Source organism: Lynx rufus, unplaced genomic scaffold (genome assembly GCF_022079265.1).
Source record: "Lynx rufus isolate CCGP_SWC_20201006 ecotype Redwood Valley unplaced genomic scaffold, mLynRuf1.p SCAF_43, whole genome shotgun sequence".
NCBI lineage: Eukaryota > Metazoa > Chordata > Mammalia > Carnivora > Felidae > Lynx > Lynx rufus.
The window spans coordinates 843,028-861,717 of record NW_025814860.1 but is presented as its reverse complement, the minus strand read 5'-3'; the positions used below and the strand labels follow the sequence as shown (position 1 = coordinate 861,717).

Sequence of the window (18,690 nt, the reverse complement as noted above, 5' to 3'; positions counted from 1 at the left end):
GGCGAGCAGGGCACAGGCGTCCCAGGTGCGGACAGGGCCAAGCCGAGGGGACCGAGCCCGTCCCTCTCCAGGCTGTCGGGCCCCTCTCGCAGGTGTGTGGCCTCCTCTCCCATAACGAGGGCGCCCGGTGCTGGCCGGGCAGCTAGTGAAGGCGGCGAGCCGCCAGAGGGGCCCGAGGGCTTTCCCCGCGCGACGTCCAGGGTACGTGTGTTTGTAGAGGGGGGCGCGGGCGCCGCTCTCTCTGTGCACAGCCGCTCCGGGGCCCCGGTCGGGCATGGGGTTCTCCAGTGGGGTGGCACGGCCTCCCCCGAGTGTCTGCACACGCAGAGGGGCTGCAGCCCCCTCGGCAGGGATGTGCCCTCTGCCCTCAGGCCCTGCTGGGCCACCTGCCCTGCACGTCCAGAAGCCCACCTTCTTGCACCTCCAGGACGATGCTCTGGCCCGGCAGGTCTGCAGGTGTGGCCCCGACCCAGGCAAAGGCCTGTGTCAGGAGGCCTCTCTACCACGCCCGGCCATTTCCTCCACCGTCTGTGAACTGCCACGACCAGGGCCGGGGCACTGTGGGTACCTACGCGCTGGGGGAACGGCCGGCAAGTCCCTAGAGCCGGTGACTGGCCACCAGAGCCCTGCCCGTCCTGAGCTGGGTGCAGATGTCCCCAGGCCCAGCGCAGGGGCTCATGCTCCGGGCGGTTATCTGCCGCCGTGGCTGCTTCGTGGTGCCCGAGTGCCAGGCTGGCGGGACCGTGGGCCTGCTCCGGGAGGGCAGGGGAGGAGGGCCCCGGAGCAGGGCTTCAGAAGCCCCCCGCTCTCCTCTCAGGAAACGTGTCCTGTCGGCGTCTGGTTGCAGCAGCCTTGCCGCTCTTTGTTGCAGTTGGCTACGCCCTCCATCCAGCTCACAAAAAACAGCCTCAAAAACAACCATTTCCTCTCTGCCGAGGGGGGGACACACGCGCGCGCCGCACACACACAGACGCACAGGCACTTCCCCGCAGCAGGCCCTCTGCCTTCCAGGACCGGCTGTTCCGTGGCGGAGGCACAGGGCAGGGCCTCGGGCAGCCAGAGGCTGAAGCGCTCCGGCACAGCTGAACCGGCCCCGCTCGGAGCCCCGCTGCTGGGTTTGCTCCGAGGAGCTGGTTCTAGGGAGCCAGGCGGGACATACCCCCACGTCGCCGCCCGCCTCTCCGGTGGCTCACGGGGAGGAGAGGCCTAGCTTCTCAGGAAGACGGCGCACGCACCACTCTGGACTGTTGCTGGCGCCCCGGATCCCTCCCCGGGATGGGCGGAGAGGCTGGCTGCAGCTGGGGCCTGGCCCTGCTCCAGGTGCAGGAGGGAGGGTAAGGACGGGCCCAGGTGGGCTCACCGGCACCTGTCACATGGGCCTTCCAGACGCCTCTGAGAATGAGCGGTGATGTCCTCTAGCAGCCCCTAGCTGGTCTCGGCTCTCCCTGGCCACAGCGACTGACCGGGGCTGGGACTTTCTCCAGGACAAGCGGACGGCACCGGCAGTCAGCGATGACTGTTCAGAAACTGGTGGCCACAGCGGTGCTGGTGGCCCTGGTCTCTCTTGTCCTCAACAACGCGGCGGCCTTCACCCCCAACTGGGTGTACCAGACGCTGGAGGACGGGCGCAGGCGGAGCGTGGGGCTGTGGAAGTCCTGCTGGCTGGCAGATGGGACCCGGGGAGGGCCGAGCCCCGGGGCCCGGCCGGGGCCGGCGGACGCCAGAGACTGTGAGGCCCTGGGCTGGGGCTCCGAGGCGGCAGGCTTCCAGGAGGCTCGAGGCACCGTCAAACGTAAGTCTGCCGACTTCTCCGTCTCCGTTAGAACGGTCGGGGCACGTCGTGGGCATGGGGCGCGCGTCTGGTGACGGGGACCCGGGCAAACCCCGAGCTCTGCGCCCACCCTCCAGGGGAGCCCCGGCCACAGTTCTGCTGAGCCAGACCTGACTCTGGCTCCTTTTGGGTGGAATTCTTGGGAGAGCATGGGGCTTTTCTCTGCCTTTATGCAAAGCTATGGGGGCAGATACGTTAACGAAATCAAGGAAAATACACTTTCCTTGATGGAAAATACAGATCGTTAGTGAGTGAAATAAGCAAGAAGCTTAAAAACACGGCTGAGTTCTGACTTCGTTCCACGGATTGACAGAGTCGTTCAGGCAGCGACTCGGGTCAGATGGCAGACAGGACCTCTGGGAGGGGACCAGCCTGGGGGCAGGGAAGGGGCTCAGGACAGTGGCTCTGGAGAGCAGAGCCCCTCACGGGTTTGTCCCCGCCCCAGCTGGTGGCCCGCGGCCGGTGTGTTCACCACTCTGGAAGGTGGGAACAGGACTTTGACCGTGCGGTCAGGTTTGAGGGTAGGGGAGCAAAGGGCTCACAGGTGTAAGACACTTGTCACCTAATGTGTCACCTATGTGGTCACAGTGGCTGACAGGCAGAGGTCTTCCGGAGTGGACCCTGTGAAGCTGCTGCTGAGGGTCTAACTCCAAGATCAGCAGGAGACCGAACTCGAGCTGGTCCTTTACAGAACGTGAGGCTTCGGTGGGGGTTTTGTAACTGCTCTCGGGGGGTGTCCCCAGAGTCCTCATCGGTGACTACCCCCACCTGCCACGTGCCGGGGGCCCTGCCCGGCTCAGGGGCCGGGGTGGGGGTGGGGTCCCGTTCCACAGGCAGAGACAGAGGCTGCAAGAGGCACGTGCTCCACCAAGGTCCCTGTGGGGAGACCACCCCAGTTTTTCCGCTCAGAGCCCCTTCCTCTGGGTCTGGGGGTCTTCTGGCGGGGGGGGGGGGGGGCTGTGCCTTGTCAGCCCCTCCCCCTCCGCCACAAGCAGGAATTTCAAACTTTTCCGCAAGCTCTCAAAACTCAGTGCAGTTGAACTTGGGTGCCAGGAGACTGGCTGGCGGAGGGCAGGCCTCTTGGGTTCTGAGGTTGTCCTGGCCCACAGAGCACCCCTGGCCCAGAGGCAGCCCACATCACCCAGCCCCTGCCCGGGCCTCAAGCTCCAGCTGGTGCCCGCCCTGGGCGTCCAGACCCTCTGTCCCCTTGCCGAGGCCAGGAGGAGGATTTACGGGTTGGGACGTGCTCTGCCTCCAGACCCCCTTCCCACCCGGCCAGCCACCTGCATCCCCCGACAACCTGATCAGCAACTCGTAAGACTTCTAGGACATCCTCCCACGGGTACGGCATCTGTGGAGCTAATCCTTAACCGACACGAGTGTCAAATATTCGTCGCAAACGAGGGAAAGGCCACGGAAGCTTCTCGTGAGGGAGACTGAGCTGCTGACACGCTTCTCACCTGCCCCAGGGCGCGAGCGCAGGGCAGCGGGAGCAGCGACCGGGCGGACTGCGCGCTGCCCGGCGCTCCTGCGGGGGCTCTGGCACCTCATCTCCCGGCCCGCGGCCGCCACCCGTCACACCAGCACCCGGCGTGCGGCTCCGCTGGGCGCAGGGATGGGGCAGGAGGGAGCAGCGGCGCTCCGCCAGCACCTGCCCGCTCAGCCCTGAACACCTGCAGGCTCCGCGGTCGCCTCCGTTCGCGACAGGCAGGCGTGTGTGGCGTCAGGCCGGGCTCAATCTGCTCCGAGCTCCCTTCTCGGGGCCCGAGAGACTTCAGACGTTGAGGCAGGTGGGACGATGGCGGACACGCCCGTCCGCTCTGCTCTGGGGGCCCCTGCGTGGCCCGGTAAGAGCCACTCTGCACTCACGGAATGAGCACGGCGAGGGACCACCCGCCATGACGGGTCAGGGGACCCCGCTGCAGGGTGTCCCAAGTGTGCTGGGTCGGGGACTACGGGGCTGGCCCCCCATGCACACGGGGTCCTGTCCTGCAGGACCATTGCTCAGGTGGCTTTCGTCCCCGTGAGGCGATGTGGGGACGCAGCGTCCCTGAGGTCCTCCCCTAGCTTCCACGGAGACCTCACAACCCAAGTCCCCGGCAGCGTGGCTCTCTGCGCGTGTTTCACAGCTCCGGATTCCAGGCATTCCGTCCAGCACCGTAGCATTTTTCTGAAGCGAGGCGCGGCACGGGTAAACGTGTACGGCTCCGGGGCCCCAGGCGCAACTGTGCGCATCACACTGCCCGGCCTCAGTCCCTCATGTCACAGTTCTGCTGGGTGCCGCTGCCCAGGCTATGCACGAGGTCATGTACTCCGGGCGTGGCGGACGCCTGCCGGGCAGGTCCCCCGCGGCTGGTCAGGGGAGTGGGCTCGGGCAGTCGGTGCTGTACCCTCTGGCCTACATCCTCACGTCCACGGGGGCAGAGGCTGAGGGGGTGGGGGCGGCACACGGGGCCGCGGGCAGTGCACTGGGACAGAGAGCTGGGGGCGGGCGAGGGGGAGGGCAGGGCCCTGGCTCCCGGGGCCACGCAGGCCACTCTCCTCTGTGCACATCCAGCCTTACCTCCCCCGGGTCTGGCTCTGAACCGGAGTGCCCGCTGTCCTGGGCTGTTAGTGCCCACCGTGTTTACCGCCCCTCGTCTCTGAGGTCGCCCCCACCTCCCGCGTTCGACCGCCTTTTAGCGTAGAAGAAACTTGTGTGTGGTCACGTATCGGTACAAGTAACAGCAAAGAACACAGAGCGGGAAGACCCCCCCAGAGAGCATACGAAGAACGGGGCCTCCACGGGAAGGGAGGCCGGCCAGTCTTCCAGTGCACGGGAAGGACCCGCCTGGAGCCCGTTCCGCCCGCACAGCAGGGCCCGTCTGGTCTCCTGCACGCACGTGTGGCCACTGGTCAGGCTGGCCGCGACTTGGGTTGTGCCCCGAAGACTGTGTGGGCAGCCAGGAAAGTTCGAGCAAATCGGCCTGAAGCCTGGCTCGCAGCCCAGGGGGCAGGCGAGGAAGCGCGGGTGCCGGTGCCGGTGCCTCCCTCTGCACCAGGAGTTCCCACTCGCCGGGTCCGGCCCCTGGCACCCCTGCCGTTTACTGGGTCAGAGGAGCGTCAGGCCTTCTAGCAACCGCAGGGACTTTTTCGAGGCGACTTTGAAACACACGGTGTGTGAGCTGTCAGCCCACAGGGCAAGAGAGCGGTGTCTTCCCTGTGGGAGGGCATAACCGGCCATGCTCACCGTCTACACAGCTCATCTACACAGCAAACCAGGTCAAAGGCAGCTGCCGGCTCCGGAAGGTGTTCAGCCGTGGGGACTGTCATCCTCCCGCGGCCCCTCCCTCCTCCTCTCCTTTCAGAAGCCTCTCTGCCCGCAGGGCCACCCTGACTGCTACAGTCCTGCGCGGGTCTGTGCTCAGGGACAACGGCAAGGAGGAAGCCGCTGGACACACAGTGGGCAGGAGCGGCCCTGTTCCCTCTGGGCTCCCCGGCTGCGAAATTTGAAGGCCGCCTGCCCACCCGTGGGCAAGTCACAGATACCACCGTGGGCTGGGGCCCGGTGGGGCCGGTCCTCTGCTCTCGTGGCGGGGGCTCCGTGCGGTAGGGGTCCGACTTCACGGCGGGTGCACTCCTGCAGGCCGGCGCTCTGCTGCCCGGCACGTGGGAGGTCTCTCCACGGGCCTCTCGAGGCAGCACCGCAGCCCTGACCCCGTCTGTGGTGCATCCCCCGTGCGTCTGGCTCCCGGGCCTGGGGCACGAGGGGAGTGGAGAGCTAGGAGCCAGGGAGAGAGGGCCGCGGGGCTCCGGGCACACGTGGAGTCCCGACCTGAGCTGACCACCCGTCTCCCCCTGTCGTTCTCACAGTGCAGTTTGACATGATGCGCGCCTGCAACCTGGTGGCCACGGCGGCACTCGCCGCGGGTCAGCTCACCTTCGTCCTGGGTCTGACGGGCCTGCCCCTGATGTCGCCCGATTCACAGTGCTGGGAGGAGGCCATGGCCGCCGCGTTCCAGCTGGCGAGTAAGTAGCCTCGGGCCCCGGGCAGGCAGAGCGACTGCACCCTCAGCTCGTGGGGGGCTGCTGGGCCCACTGTGGCCTTCTCCTGTCACCACAACCCCTGTGGGTCACCCTCTGGCCCGTCGCTGGGGTGGAAATGACACAAAAACGCGCCTGGGGAAGTGAAGACACAGGAAGCATCCGGATGGGTATTTCTGTTCACTCCTGAGCTCCTGCCTTTTTCCATTTTAACACCGGCTGCTGAGGCTCTAGAGTGACCTGCTCTGCTTCCCACAGTCTGGGACCACGCAGCCGGTGTGGCTGGTGGTCTGGGCTCACGGTCCTCCCGCAACAGTGCAGCAGCCTGGCACAGGCAGGGTGAGAGCCCCCACCTGAGCCCACGCCTCTGCCTTCCCCGCTCACACTGTGCTAGCGGGGAGGTCTGGGCAAGCTCGTGGTTCCGGCCTGGCTCAAATACAGGCCCTTTTTCGTGAGCAGCAAAAAGCAGAGAGGACACCAGTGTCCGAGCATACGCGCCGTGTCCTGGCACCCACGCCCACCGCCCGTGCTGCCACGGGAGCGGGCCGGGAGGCCGCAGAGTGGCGAGGCCTTAGGAGCGGCTGTTGGGGGTAGCAGGACAGGGAGGGTGCGGACGCACCCGTGGTCCTAAAAAGCTGAGAGGGGTGGTGGGAGTCGTAAATGAGGAGTGCGACTCTTCTGGGGGGTTCCACGCAGGTAGCCACGGAAGCTGTCCAGGTGAGCCCAGTGAGTAGAGGGGCTTCTCTGCTGGTGTGCCCTCGGCTCTGGCCGCCGGCTCAGTTTTCCTGATCACCGAGACCTGGGGGCAGTTCGGGTCCCCTGTTGCCTGCTGGGGAAAGCACGATCGCGGTCCGAAGCGGGGACGGCGTGGCCAGGGTGTGGGGATGTTATCGGCCGACCCGCTTGCCTCTCCAGCCAGCAGAGAATTGCAGCAGGCCCCAAAGTTGAAGGTACAGTTCCAACAAACCCGGCGAAAGAAACGGCAGGAAGTCTGAAGTGAATCATTCCGGGAATAATGGCCCCCGGCCCTTATCTTTCTGGAGAGGGAAGCTGACCGACTGGCAGGAATTCACACGCTGCGAGTGACCCGGGTGGGAATCGGGAATTGGAAACAGGCCTTCCTGCGCCTTTTCCTAGAAGGCGGGTGGTCCTGGGCCGGTCACTTCCCCACGGCCCCGTCACCCACAGGGCCTGGGAGCACAGAGGGCCGACCAGGCGGCTTCCAGGAAGGAGTCGCCTTGGGGCCGGGGTGCCGGGCATGCACGCCGGCTCTGCCACCCGCAATCCGTGGGGGTCGGGGCAGACCGCCAGCCCACCGGCCCCTCTGTCTGCCCCCAGCAGGCTGGTCTTGAGAATTACAGAGGCAGGTGGGCTGGGATGTCTGATCACCTCGGCCTCTTTGCCTCGTCCACGGCTGTGGGTAGAAACACAGACGTCCCAAAGGACGGCGGCCGTTCAGAAAACTACCCCCCTGCCCTCTGCTGACCTTAGGGCCATAAGGCAGAAACGGGGTCCTTGGCCTCGTGGAGACTGCCCACCCCTACCACAGGGAGCTTATCTGAAACTCCACCCCTCCCAGAAGGAAGTGGAAGATTAGGAACGGACGTTCAGTGACAACCTAGCAAAGAAAGGGACAGATCTGGATCCTGGAAGTAACTCCCTGTGGCAGCCCAAACGGACCACGGCATCTTTTATTAGAATTACGGGAGAGAAATGGCAGGTTTGGCGTCGAATGGTCGGCTCACTTCCTGCGAGCCCTCACTTCAGAGCAAGACAGTGTTGTTTCCAGATAACATAGTTTTGAAAAGGCAGCCCGGGGGCCCCGTTAGGTAAACCCGGCTGCCTGGCGGCAGCCCAGGCCACCCCGCGGCCTGTCCTGCCTGTGGGGCAGGCGCTCTCTCTCCCGGGCGTTTCCAGACCGTGGGGCCGCCGCGCAGAGACCATCACACAGGCGGAGGCCGCCGGGAAGAGCCAGGAGCGCCGAGGGGCGCTAGGGCCCCTCCTGCCCCTGCAGGCGTCTCCTGGTGGCGCCCTGCCCTCACCCCCACAGGTCTGTTTTGCCCAAAAAGGAAATGCACTTGGCCGTGTTTAGACTTGTTTCATTGACAAACAGTACAGAATGCAGCCGTGTGCCTTTCTGCCACCACGCTGCTAATTTTAGAGTTAGGTTTTTTCCTGTGCTCTGGTCTGCTTTAAACAGTCAGGGAGAGACTGAAGGGCGCCGGGATATCCTGTCCCAGGAGGGGAAATGCCTGCTGGTACCTGTTATGCAAGCGAACCTTCAGTCCCCAGTGCCGGGGCCAGAGGGTGGGCAGCAGGGAGAGATGGTGCAGGCGAGTCCGCGGGGCGGCGGGGCGAGCTGGAGCGTGCAGGGGCCAGACTCCCTTCCTGTCCGCCGCTCTGTCCCTCACACCTGCTCCAGCTGCCACACGGGAGGTTCCCGCCTCCTTGTAGAACTTTCCACGTGTAATTCTAATTTGCTTTAGAGTTGGAAACGCTTTCTGTCCCTATTCCACCTCCGCCCACAAGTTTAACATCCCCGTGTGGCCTCCACGTGCTCCCTGTGACAACAGCTCCCGTGGGGGCTGTGGCGGCCTGGCGGACCCCATCCCAGGGTGAACAGCCGCCACGGGCGGCCCCCTGCTATGGCCATGTGCCCATACAGGCTCCTGGCAGCTGGCTCTGCTGACCCTTCCCCTGTCCTTTATTCTCTCGCTTGTCCGTGTCTGGTCTCCCTGCTCGTGTGCACGAAACGCACAGTCATCCTGGTCTGATGACCGCAGGCAGGTGGCCGTCGGACCCTGCATCAGACACCTAAGCGACACCCGGAGCAAGACAGTCGAGGGCGGCTTCGGCAGGCGGCCTGCCCGGCAGGCGCGTCACAGGGAGGCTCCTTTGCTCTGGAGGGTTCCTGAGCATACCGTGGCTTTTCCTGGGGCGTCGAGGTGCCGCACCAGGCTCCGAGGCCCTGGATGAGCCACCTCACCCTGTGCTCTCGGGCAGCCGGGACCCGAGGTGCAGGCTCAGCCACACCTGCCGCTGTGATTACCCTGACCTCCAACCTCGTGTCTGCTGGGGATGCCACAGGGCAGCGTCGTCAGGGCTCCTGGGTCAGCCGAAGACTCCCCACGGAGCCTGGCGTGCGTGCCGGAGCAGCCAGCACAGGGGAGGGGAGTCTCCTCCTTGTCAGAACGCTGGTCGCTCCGAACTTTCCTAAGTTGACCCCACCTATGGCTTGTGAGGTGCCAGTGGCCCCCGGGCTCCAGCTGCCGCGCGGGAACCAACCAAATCTGTCCCCAGGCGGATTATTTCCAGGCGGGACACTCTCACGGCTATTCAGGGCTCTGTTCCTCAGTCGAGCTGCAGCTTTGAAGGGCAACTCCCTGGTCGTCGCGGAAGTGGTCTCAGAGCACCGTGGCCGCAGGTGCACGTTCAGGCTGGCGTCGGGGTCCCACGCGGCTGGCCTCCCTGCAATAACTGCATTGAGCTCTCCTGGGGGTGAGGCCCCAGTCCCGAGAGCCCTCGGCTAGCAGTCTCTGCTTCTTGTCTTGCCTGATGACGCGGTGGGGGACCCAAGGACTAGGCCGCTCATCTGTTCCCTCCTCCACACCCCTCCCTCACCCCCACTGCTCACCGGAGAGCATGTGCGGCACCTCCCAGCCCCTCCGGAGACCGGGAAGTCCTCCCGCGCTGCAGCAAGGGCCCCGACGGCCGACCCGGCTGGGCCCACTGTGTCGGGGACGCCCAGGGGCGCTGAGGAAAACTCCAGTCCCTCTGTGATGTCCCAGCATGGGGCCCGTAGTCCAGGCGTCCCACTTCCCTGGCTTTGGGTCCACTGGTGACAAATCGACCGTGGTGTCAGGCTTCTCCTCCGTCTCAAGCGTCCGCGACTTTGTAACGTTTGATGTGACTCCTGGTTTACGATTTATTAGCTTTGATCCTAAGTGGCCCCTCATCTCCACGTCTGCAGAATCTCAGTCCAGCCTCCTCGTCTGTCATCCGAGAGGCCCTGCAGCTTTTTCAGACCGAGGGCTTTCCGTACAGCACAATCCCACCATGAAACGCTGTAGTTTGAGGACAGATGAACAACCGACTCGCGCAGGCCAGTGTTCTGCGTTGTGCTGAACCCCTTCATGACAGCACCAGGCTGTCCTCGGGACCCCTGTCCAGGGACTCCTCACGTCCTCTAGGCCGCTGACGAGCAGCCCCGAGCTCACAGGCTTATGCTCTGTCCCTTGGCACTGTGCAGAGTGCAGGGTCCCTGCACACGTGGCCCGGCCAGTGGACGCCAACCTTCACCAGCCCGCTCCTCCTCCAGACGCGAAGCCTCCGGAACTCCAGCGGGACGACCCTGGGAGCAGAATCATGGCAGAACCTCCTGGGCCCCGCGTCTCTGGCTTCCTCTCTCTGCTTCTGGAAATCAGCATTTTTTTATCTTGGGATGGCAAAATTTACACGCACACTGAGCACCCCGTGCCCGTGAGAATGCTGATGTCGTCGGTCCTGGCGGCTCGTGAGCTGGTGGGGATTCTGCCATTTGTAGGCTCGGGGATCCTCTCATGGGAATATCTGAGTTTTTGTTTTTCACGAAGAACAGGGCTTGGCTTGGTCTGGACGGAGTGCTCTTCTGTCTCTGGCCCCTGCCTCCACAGCGCTGGTCTGCACCCCAACCACATCCTGCGTTTGTCGCTCACTTCCACGTCCTCTGGGGGCCTCGGCGCCCTCAGCCCTGGCATGCCAGGCGCCGCGTGGGAGCTGCAGCTCCGTGGAAAGGTGACCGGACCCATCGAACCTTCAGCTTTTCCTTTCCCAGAATCCCTCCCTCCAGGAAGGAGCGTGTGGACCCCGTCACTCTGCTGTTCACAGAAGCTGGGACATCCCAGCTGCGGCCGTGCCGAGACGGGCCATGTGCTCTTTGTCTGGGAACGCTCTCCCTGGAAGCCGTCACGACACCTAAGTCGCAGGCACCACGGGGCAGGCGTGCTGTGTGAAGGTTCAGGGTTCAGCTGCACGGTCTCTCCTTACGCCACCTGCGTGTGCTCGACAGTCACTCCAACAGGAAGGCCCTGTGACAGGCACCGCAGCCCTCGGAAGCAGGCAGGAAGGAAGCGAGGGGAAAGGGACGCCGTGCAGGCCGAGCTGTGATTCGCAGCGCCCGCGTGGCCGGCTCACAGGAAGCGGCTGTTTGCTTTGGAAACAGATTCGCGAGAATGGAACTGACTCCGCATGCAGAATTCAGGCTGTGCTCACACTCGCCCCTTTTGTGTGTTTCTGGACAGACGTGACCATCGCTGACAAGTCCTGGGAGAGCCGCCTCCAGGACACTCCCAGGGGGGTCTCCACACCACGTGCCAGAGCCGGGAAGCCCGTGGTTTGAGGCCGGCGGGGCCGGGGCTCCTTCCCACACCCGGGCCCCTCGCCCCGCAGGAGAACTTCATGAAGGGCCACGTGCCTAATGTGCCCCATCCTTTCCACTGCCGACACAGGGCACGCAGGACATCCCCGTGTCTGTGCGGTTCGTACCGCCCCCGGGGACCCAGACGGGGTCACCTGTCCTCGCGCGACCGGACGGAACATCCCCCCGCGTGGCTCGGGCGTTTCTCGCGGTTCTGTGCTTGCACCGTGGTTCTGGCAGGTTCTTTGCATCTTCCCGCTTGAGGAGAGGCTTTTCTAAAGTCATTTTTTAATGTTGGGGAGTCAAGCTCTTCTCTGGGAACACGTGTTCTGAGTTGAACTGGTCTTTACACAGGATGAGTCATGTCAACGCAGATTTTTAAACCGGTTTTCACTATAGATTCCCCCCCCCCCACTTCTCCTAGAAAAAAGAGCCAAGTAAGGTGCAGCCTCAGAGGGGGGACACGCACCGCAGACTGTGCCGGAAACCCGCCCGGTGCCGCCTACCGCCGGCCGGACTCTAAGATTCCGTCCGGCAGGCTCCACGTTGACACGGAGCCGCCACCTCTGTCACCCACGACTGCGGGACGTGGGCGCCACGCGCAGCTCATTGGTGCACCTGTGAACTCTTGTTCTTTACTCTGTCCTCCCCCGCCCGTTCCTTCATCTCTAACATGAAAAACGTTACTCGTCACCGGAGGCGGCTCCACGCTGTGACGCCAGAATCTGAGCATCGGGTGGGCCGCACGGCCCCAGGGAGGGGGCAAGAAACAGACTCGGACGGCAACAGGAGACAGCGACCCTGCTTTCAGAAATACCCGACGCTCGTCTTGAGAAAATAAGCAACAATACATTTCAGTAACCCCGTGAGGCCGGCCAGCGTGGGCCCGAGGGGCACCCGCCACTCGGGGCTCGGACGGCGCGTGGGTGCTGGGTGGGGGTGGGAAGCCGGCGGCCGCTCCGCCCACACGCGTCGGGGACGGGTCCCGTGAGTCAGGGTCTTCAGTGCCTGGAGGTGCCCCGTCCACAGGTGGCCACCCTCCGGGAGGGTCTGTGCCAGCTCGTGCCTGCTCCCCCGGCGCAGCGTTCCCCCACCTGCGCTCACCGTGCTGGGCCAGGGCGCACCTCCCTGGTTAGCCCAACAAGAGCGCCGCTTCGGCTCCCCGAGGACGCGTCAAGCCTCCGCACAGCACACGCGTGTGGAAACCGGCAGAGGGGGCAGAGCGGGAACTGGCACGTCCCGCTGTGGCTCCAACGCTGAGAGACGCCATCGCGGCTAAAGGGCCCTGTCCCTCCGACGGGCTTGGGTGCTATAAAGTCGCTCTTCGTCACGCCTCCTTCCCAGAGGCCCACGCCGCATTTAATTCCGCACCACGGGATCTACTTGGTTTGTCTCAAATAATTCACTCCGTAAGGGATTCCTGGAAGGCCCTCCGGGAGGCCTCCCGCCAGCCCAGGGGTGACAGTGGGGGACAGGCCGGGCGTCCGGGCTGAGCTCCGAGCGCAGTCTTCCTCCCCAGGGCTGGGCCAGCACGGGCCGGCTGAGCCAGCAAAGGCCCGGAGAGGCTGGAACCCGGGTTCCCGGAGGAGTGAAAAGGGGCCAGCGTGGCTGCAGCCTAACAGAGGGCGGAGGCGGAGACTCGAGGCCTGGCAAAGGCGGGCGGCCCCGGCACCCGCATCTGAGTGACAGGCGCCTTCTCCCTTCCGGTGCCGGTGAGCTAGGGGGCCTGGACCCTTCCGGCTCAGGGCCAGCTCTGCACCGGCCTGTCCCGAAATGTCTCGCGACAGACTTCACAGACCCGTCCTTACTCTTCAGTGCTGTCGGCCGGCCCCAGTCAGCCGCGGAGCTGGGGAGGGGCTGTCCACCGCCACAAATGATGCTGCAGAACCGGGGCTCAGGCCGCAGAGCAGAGGTTTACAGACATTCCTATAAGCAGCACAAGGACGCCGGACGCCGGCGACGGGCGGGCACAGACTTGGACCGCGGCGGCCATTCGGGTGAACCCCTTCCCACCCGCTGGCGTGCCCTCTGCTTGGCCTGGCTCCCTACAGAAGGCTCCCGCCTGCCCTGTGGGAGCACCCGTCCCGGTGCCTCCTGGGTGACCTCAGGCACGACCCTGCGCGTTCGCCTGCTCTCCCGGTGCTCCCTGCTTGCCCCATCCTGCCGGGCCTTGTGGAGAATGGTGCACAAGGAGCTCCCTTCGCCGGCAGAAAATGCCCGAAGACACGGAGAACTGAGGGGCACACACCAAGTGTTTTCATTGTCATGGCACAAAACACAGACTCGAACTCCTTTCCCCGACAACACAAAACTTGGGGCCACAGAACGACGAGCAAGGGATACACTCTTCACCGGGAGAGAGAAACGCCAGAAGATTCTTTCTGTCAGTGTGCATGACAAAGAGAAATAGTTATTTTTAACAGAAAGGAAGTATCCAGAAGCTTTCTGTGTATAAAAAGCTCTCCTAAGTACTGCGGAGAATTAACAGAGATTAGTCACTGCCACTATTGTTTAGCACATGACTGGGGTGGATCAATGTTTAATTCATGCTTTCTGGAAGGTGCCGCGATAATGACACCGTGCTGCTTGTGAAAGCTGGCTCCCCCCTACCCCTGCCCCCGTCCTGCACTAATTTATAAGTTTCCAGAACCATGAGCTGGCACCACTGCGGCTCAGCTCCGGGGCCACGGGGGTCGTGCAGGGTCTGGTTTCCTGAGGAAAGCAGGGGAGGCTGTGGGGGACGGAGGGACCACAGGAACAGACGGACGGATGTCACAGCACAGGGCGGGGGAGGGACAGCAGCGGGAGGCTGGCCTGGCCAGAGCCCAGGGCGGGGGACACGGGCGAGTCCGGCAGGCGCCCAGGGTTCCGTCCGGATCACTGTAAGCAGCTCTGTCCTCGTCAGGTGCTTTGGGTTCCAAGACACGGCTTCCCCTAGGTCGCCACAGCAGAGGTGTGGTGAGAGCCGCCCAGGCCCCTGCTTCTGCCCAGCCCTCCCTGCCCTCTCCAGCCACGCCAGCCACTCCGGCCACGGCTCCGGCTTGGCATCACGCCTCCTTGCGGCCTCATCCGGCGCCTCCTGGCTGAGGGGTCCGAGACCCACACAAGGAGTGGCGGGGCCTCTCCTTCGTGCCCGTATGAGCTCCCGGCCCGGACTCAGCCCTGAACTCTATCAAACACCAGTGTCCTGTTATCCTAGGCGGCAGGCCCCAGGCACGAAACCCGCGTTTCCCTGAGGCAAGAGCCGATAAACTGGGAGAGTAAGGGACGCCTTACTTTCGAATGGAGCATTTCTGCAAGCCGGGAGCAGCTCACGCAGAGGAAATGGCCCGGCCCTGCTGGACCAAAGGGAGAGTGCGCCGGGACCAGGCAGCTTTCTCGCGGGGCCCCCGGAAATTGTTCCGTGCCAGGATTAGACGGCCCCCCAAGGTCATAAAGGCCCACAGAGGCCAATGAAAAGCGGCTCCACGCTGAAGCGTGGCACACAAAGGGGCGACGGCCCACAGGGGGAGCAGGGGCTGCGTGTCCGCAGGGCTCTACAGACCGAGCGGCCGGTCCTGCCCCGGCTCCACACGGGCCTTTCTGAACTCTCCTCTCTCACTTGCAGGTTTCGTCCTGGTCATCGGGCTGGTGACGTTCTACAGAATCGGCCCGTACACCAGCCTGTCCTGGTCTTGCTACCTGAACATTGGTGCCTGCCTCCTGGCCACCCTGGCAGCCGCCATGCTCATCTGGAACATCCTTCACAGGAGAGAGGACTGCATCGCACCCCGGGTGATTGTCATCAGCCGCTCCCTGACCGCGCGGTTCCGCCGAGGGCTGGACAACGAGTACGTGGAGTCACCGTGCTGAGGGCCGCTGGGGGACACCTGCTCAGGACTTTCTCCACTATAACCAAACAGCGTAGAAGCCGCAGGGCTGTCCGTGCGGGCCATCCGTAGGGTTTCCCATATATACACGTACGACCCACAGCTGCGTTTACTACGTTACACATAAGCATATTACGTGGTTATATACCGCCTGCGCCACGCTCCTGATGCGCCCACCACTGGGCTTCACTGTCCGCACGTTCCAGGAGAGCAGCTCCTCAGGTGCAAGGACGGCAGCCAGCTCACTCTGCGCCTCGGTCTAGGATTAATTTATTCTCTATCTGCTGAGGGGTGGGTCCTCGGTCACATTTACTTCGGTAAAGCACACTACCCGGGAAGATTTTCCGGAACGGTCCGTGATCTTCCTCGAGTGACTTAGAATTTACAACCAGATGGCTACGGTTTTATGACAGGACTGTGTCAGTAATGTCTGTTTTGCTCCTGATTATTTTTCTAAGTTAAAATAAAATGCAAACTTCCCACCGCTGTCTAAAACTCGTGTTTTATCCATCACGCTGCCACGCGGGTGAAAAGAATTTGGTCTGGCCTTGTGGCATTTTGTGGGCCGGCAGGAAGGGAAGGCTTGAAACATTTTTAAAGGCCCGGTGGGAAGACACCTGTGGGTCCCTCAGGCCCTTACACTCCTGCTCCACCCAGGGCCTGCAGACGAACACTGTGGTAAGACAGATCCTCCACTGGCAGGGGAAGAGGGGAAAACGTTTATTTGTTTAAGAAAATTCAGAGAGACCGCTTTACGCTTTTCCCCCTATAAAAACCTTCAACCTAGCTTCAGCCAAATTCTGGGTGGTCTACAGATGCCTTCGTGACACGACACTGATTGCAAATGACACTGGTCCTAAATCGGGAGGAGGTGAGTCAGCTGTTACTCCCCAGGCCAAACGGAAAACACTGAAGAGTTGCACTTGAGGGGTCCAACACCGGCCCTCACCCTCCAGAACCCCGGATGCCTGTCCACATCTGTCAGGACAGAGTGCCCACCGCACCCACCTGGACGCTTCCTGTGCACTGAAACGCTTGGCCCTGCGCCACCTGGCGGCAGTGATCCCCAGGAAGCTGACACTGGGGCCCGCGGGTAGCACACCAAGCCAGGGTCAGATCAGAGGCCCGCTGGCCGCCTCCCCCAACATGAGGCCGCCTCCCCCCAAGGCAGGCCGCCTCCCACTAAGAAACGTTAAGCCTCGCTCTTTCGACCTTCTGGTGAACATGAGGTAGCTGTGTGGAGCCTGTCTTCAGTGAGACAAACAGTGCGGTGCGGCTCGTGCTTTAAAAATCATAATGCAATTGAGAACGACTGAAAAGCATCTAAAGCTTGACCATTTACAATAAACTCATCACATGCTGTAGAAATAACCAGATTTGTGTCCCACCCCAGCGCACTCATGGGAACATTTAAGTCTGACCTTCCTCCCTCCGAGCTTCCTTCCACAATGGACCCTTCCGCACCCCCCAAGCACATGCTAAAAATAATAGATTTTTAAAAGAATAATGAAACAGTTAAGATGTACAATTTCAGGGGCGCCTGGGGGGCTCAGCCAGTTGAGCGTCCAACTTCAGCTCAGGTCATGATCTCACGGTCCGTGAGTTCGAGCCCCACATCGGGCTCTGTGCTCACAGCTCAGACCCTGGAGCCTGCTTCGAATTCTGTGTCTCCCTCTCTCTCTGTCCCCCCCACCCCTTCACTGACTCTGTCTCTCTCAAAAATAAATAACGTAAAAAAAGATGTCCGATTTCATAATATTACACATACGACTATGCTAAGGTACATTAAAGTATTAAAGCTAACCACGTAGTTGTGATTGTGTTTATGGTAAGTGAAAGGAGGCCAGAGAAAGACTGGGCTGTGCCATCAGCCACTCTGGTTCACCTGTCAAGTGAAGAGCCCTCCCGTAGAGAGGTCAGTGTGGACACGGCCTGCTCCAGAAACAAGGTTTGGCCACAGTTTTAGAAATAAGACAAGGGACTGGGAGTCACGCGCTCGTTTGAAAAGTACCATCACCGCAAACGAGGGGCTGTTCTAGGTGACAGGTTCAGTTTTCATCTCTGTGTTCCCGCTTCACTTTCGCCACGTAATAATTTTCCTGCCCTTTGGATGTGAACGCCTGTAAGTGCTCTTGAGAAGAGTTGCTGAATTCTCTCAGGAATGGAGACGAGGCTGCTTGGAGACAGCCTTTGATTAAACATTTTAGAGCATGGGGCGCCTGGGGCGGCTCAGTCGGTAAAACGTCCGACTTTGGCTCAGGTCATGATCTCGGGGTTCATGGGTTCGAGCCCCGCATCAGGCTCTGCACTGACAGCTCGAGGTCTGGAGCCTGCTTGGGATTCATATTCTGTCTCTCTCTCTCTCTCTCTGCCCCTCCCCTGCTCATGCTCTCTCTCAAAAATAAACATTAAAAAAAATTTTTTTTTAATTTAGAGCGATTTTAACTGTGTTTCCCTGTACTGTTTCAGGTGTCTGTTACCGAAGCCTTCCTGTTTAGTAGCAATTATTCCCAGAGGAACAGGTACTGCGAATATCTAGCGACTGCAGAACTTTTGACTAGGAGGTACCCGGAACACTTAAAAATCAATCAAATACACAGCAGCCCAAGAGACTCTGAGCCCAGCAGAGGGGAGCTGGGCTTGCCCACGCCCTGCTGTGCTGCCTAATTCACCTGCCTCCGTGGGTGACAAACCAGGAGATCCTCTGTGACACAGTCACAGAAGAGTTACTGCTTCTCAGAACCTCGAGAAGGGACAGAGGCCTACAGAGAGGCTCCCGGAGGTGCACACGTGCCCTCATACCTCAGCGAGCAGAGTCCTCACCTTTTGATGAGCTTGATACATTTCAAAGCTTCATCCATGTCTCCGATGGTGACAAAGAAGCTGAAGTCGAGCATGGCATCCTGAGTGGGCTTATCGCAGCCCTCCAGTCCGACGAAGTCTCGCAGGGGTCTCCTGCCCACCAGGTGGGGGACGCGGTGGCGCCCCGGGTCCCCCTGGTCTTCCCCGTCTGCTTCTCCTGGCTGAATGACAAAGGACACCGTTAGCTGTCGGGTCGGGGAAGCGGATACGCACACTGAGCCTCTGCTCGAGACGCGTGCCCGTGCGCGGAGGTGGCCGCCGTCCCTGCCGGGCACCGGGAAAGCTGTGGGCGCCGGTTTCAGGCAGCAGAAAGCACAGGCTGTCCCGCGTAGGGACCTGTCCCTCAGCCTCTAGCTCACGAATGCCGACCCCTCGGTTACTCCACGGCCTCGAGAGGTCTCGCTGCCAAGCCAGGCGCTCTCGCACGGGCACGGGGCCCTAGAATCAAGTAACGCCAACGCGATTTCCGGCAGAACTTTCCAAAGCCATAACCCGGATTAGTCGTGTGCCCTCACCGATGTTTTTCAGAAGAACCACTGACCCTGCGCAGCGCTTCCCAGACGGGCCTGGGGAGACAACGTGCTGACGGCACCTGGGCCCTCCCCGTCCCCACCCTGCTCCCTTCCGCCCTGCCAGGTGCCGCTCTGCTCCATCTCGCCTGGGGCCCACACGCGCCCCGCCTCCGGCATCATCTGCTTTTCTCTCCGCGA

At 62.3% G+C, this 18,690-nt stretch overlaps 2 protein-coding genes across 2 annotated transcripts in view; one reads left to right on the top strand and one right to left on the bottom strand.

The window, feature by feature from the left end:
- IFT140 (intraflagellar transport 140) overlaps positions 1–18,690 on the bottom strand; it is a 71,161-nt gene that overhangs the window by 16,204 nt on the left and 36,267 nt on the right. Inside the window, exon 17 of the mRNA XM_047097841.1 lies at positions 17,942–18,141. Coding sequence (XP_046953797.1) covers positions 17,942–18,141 — 200 coding nt within the window. The remainder of the gene's footprint in view (positions 1–17,941; positions 18,142–18,690) is intronic.
- Positions 849–15,600, top strand: TMEM204 (transmembrane protein 204). The gene is made up of 3 exons (XM_047097844.1): positions 849–1,792; positions 5,684–5,839; positions 14,857–15,600. The coding sequence occupies exons 1-3, from the start codon at positions 1,513–1,515 to the stop codon at positions 15,099–15,101; spliced, it is 681 nt and encodes a 226-aa protein (XP_046953800.1). The 5' UTR covers positions 849–1,512; the 3' UTR covers positions 15,102–15,600.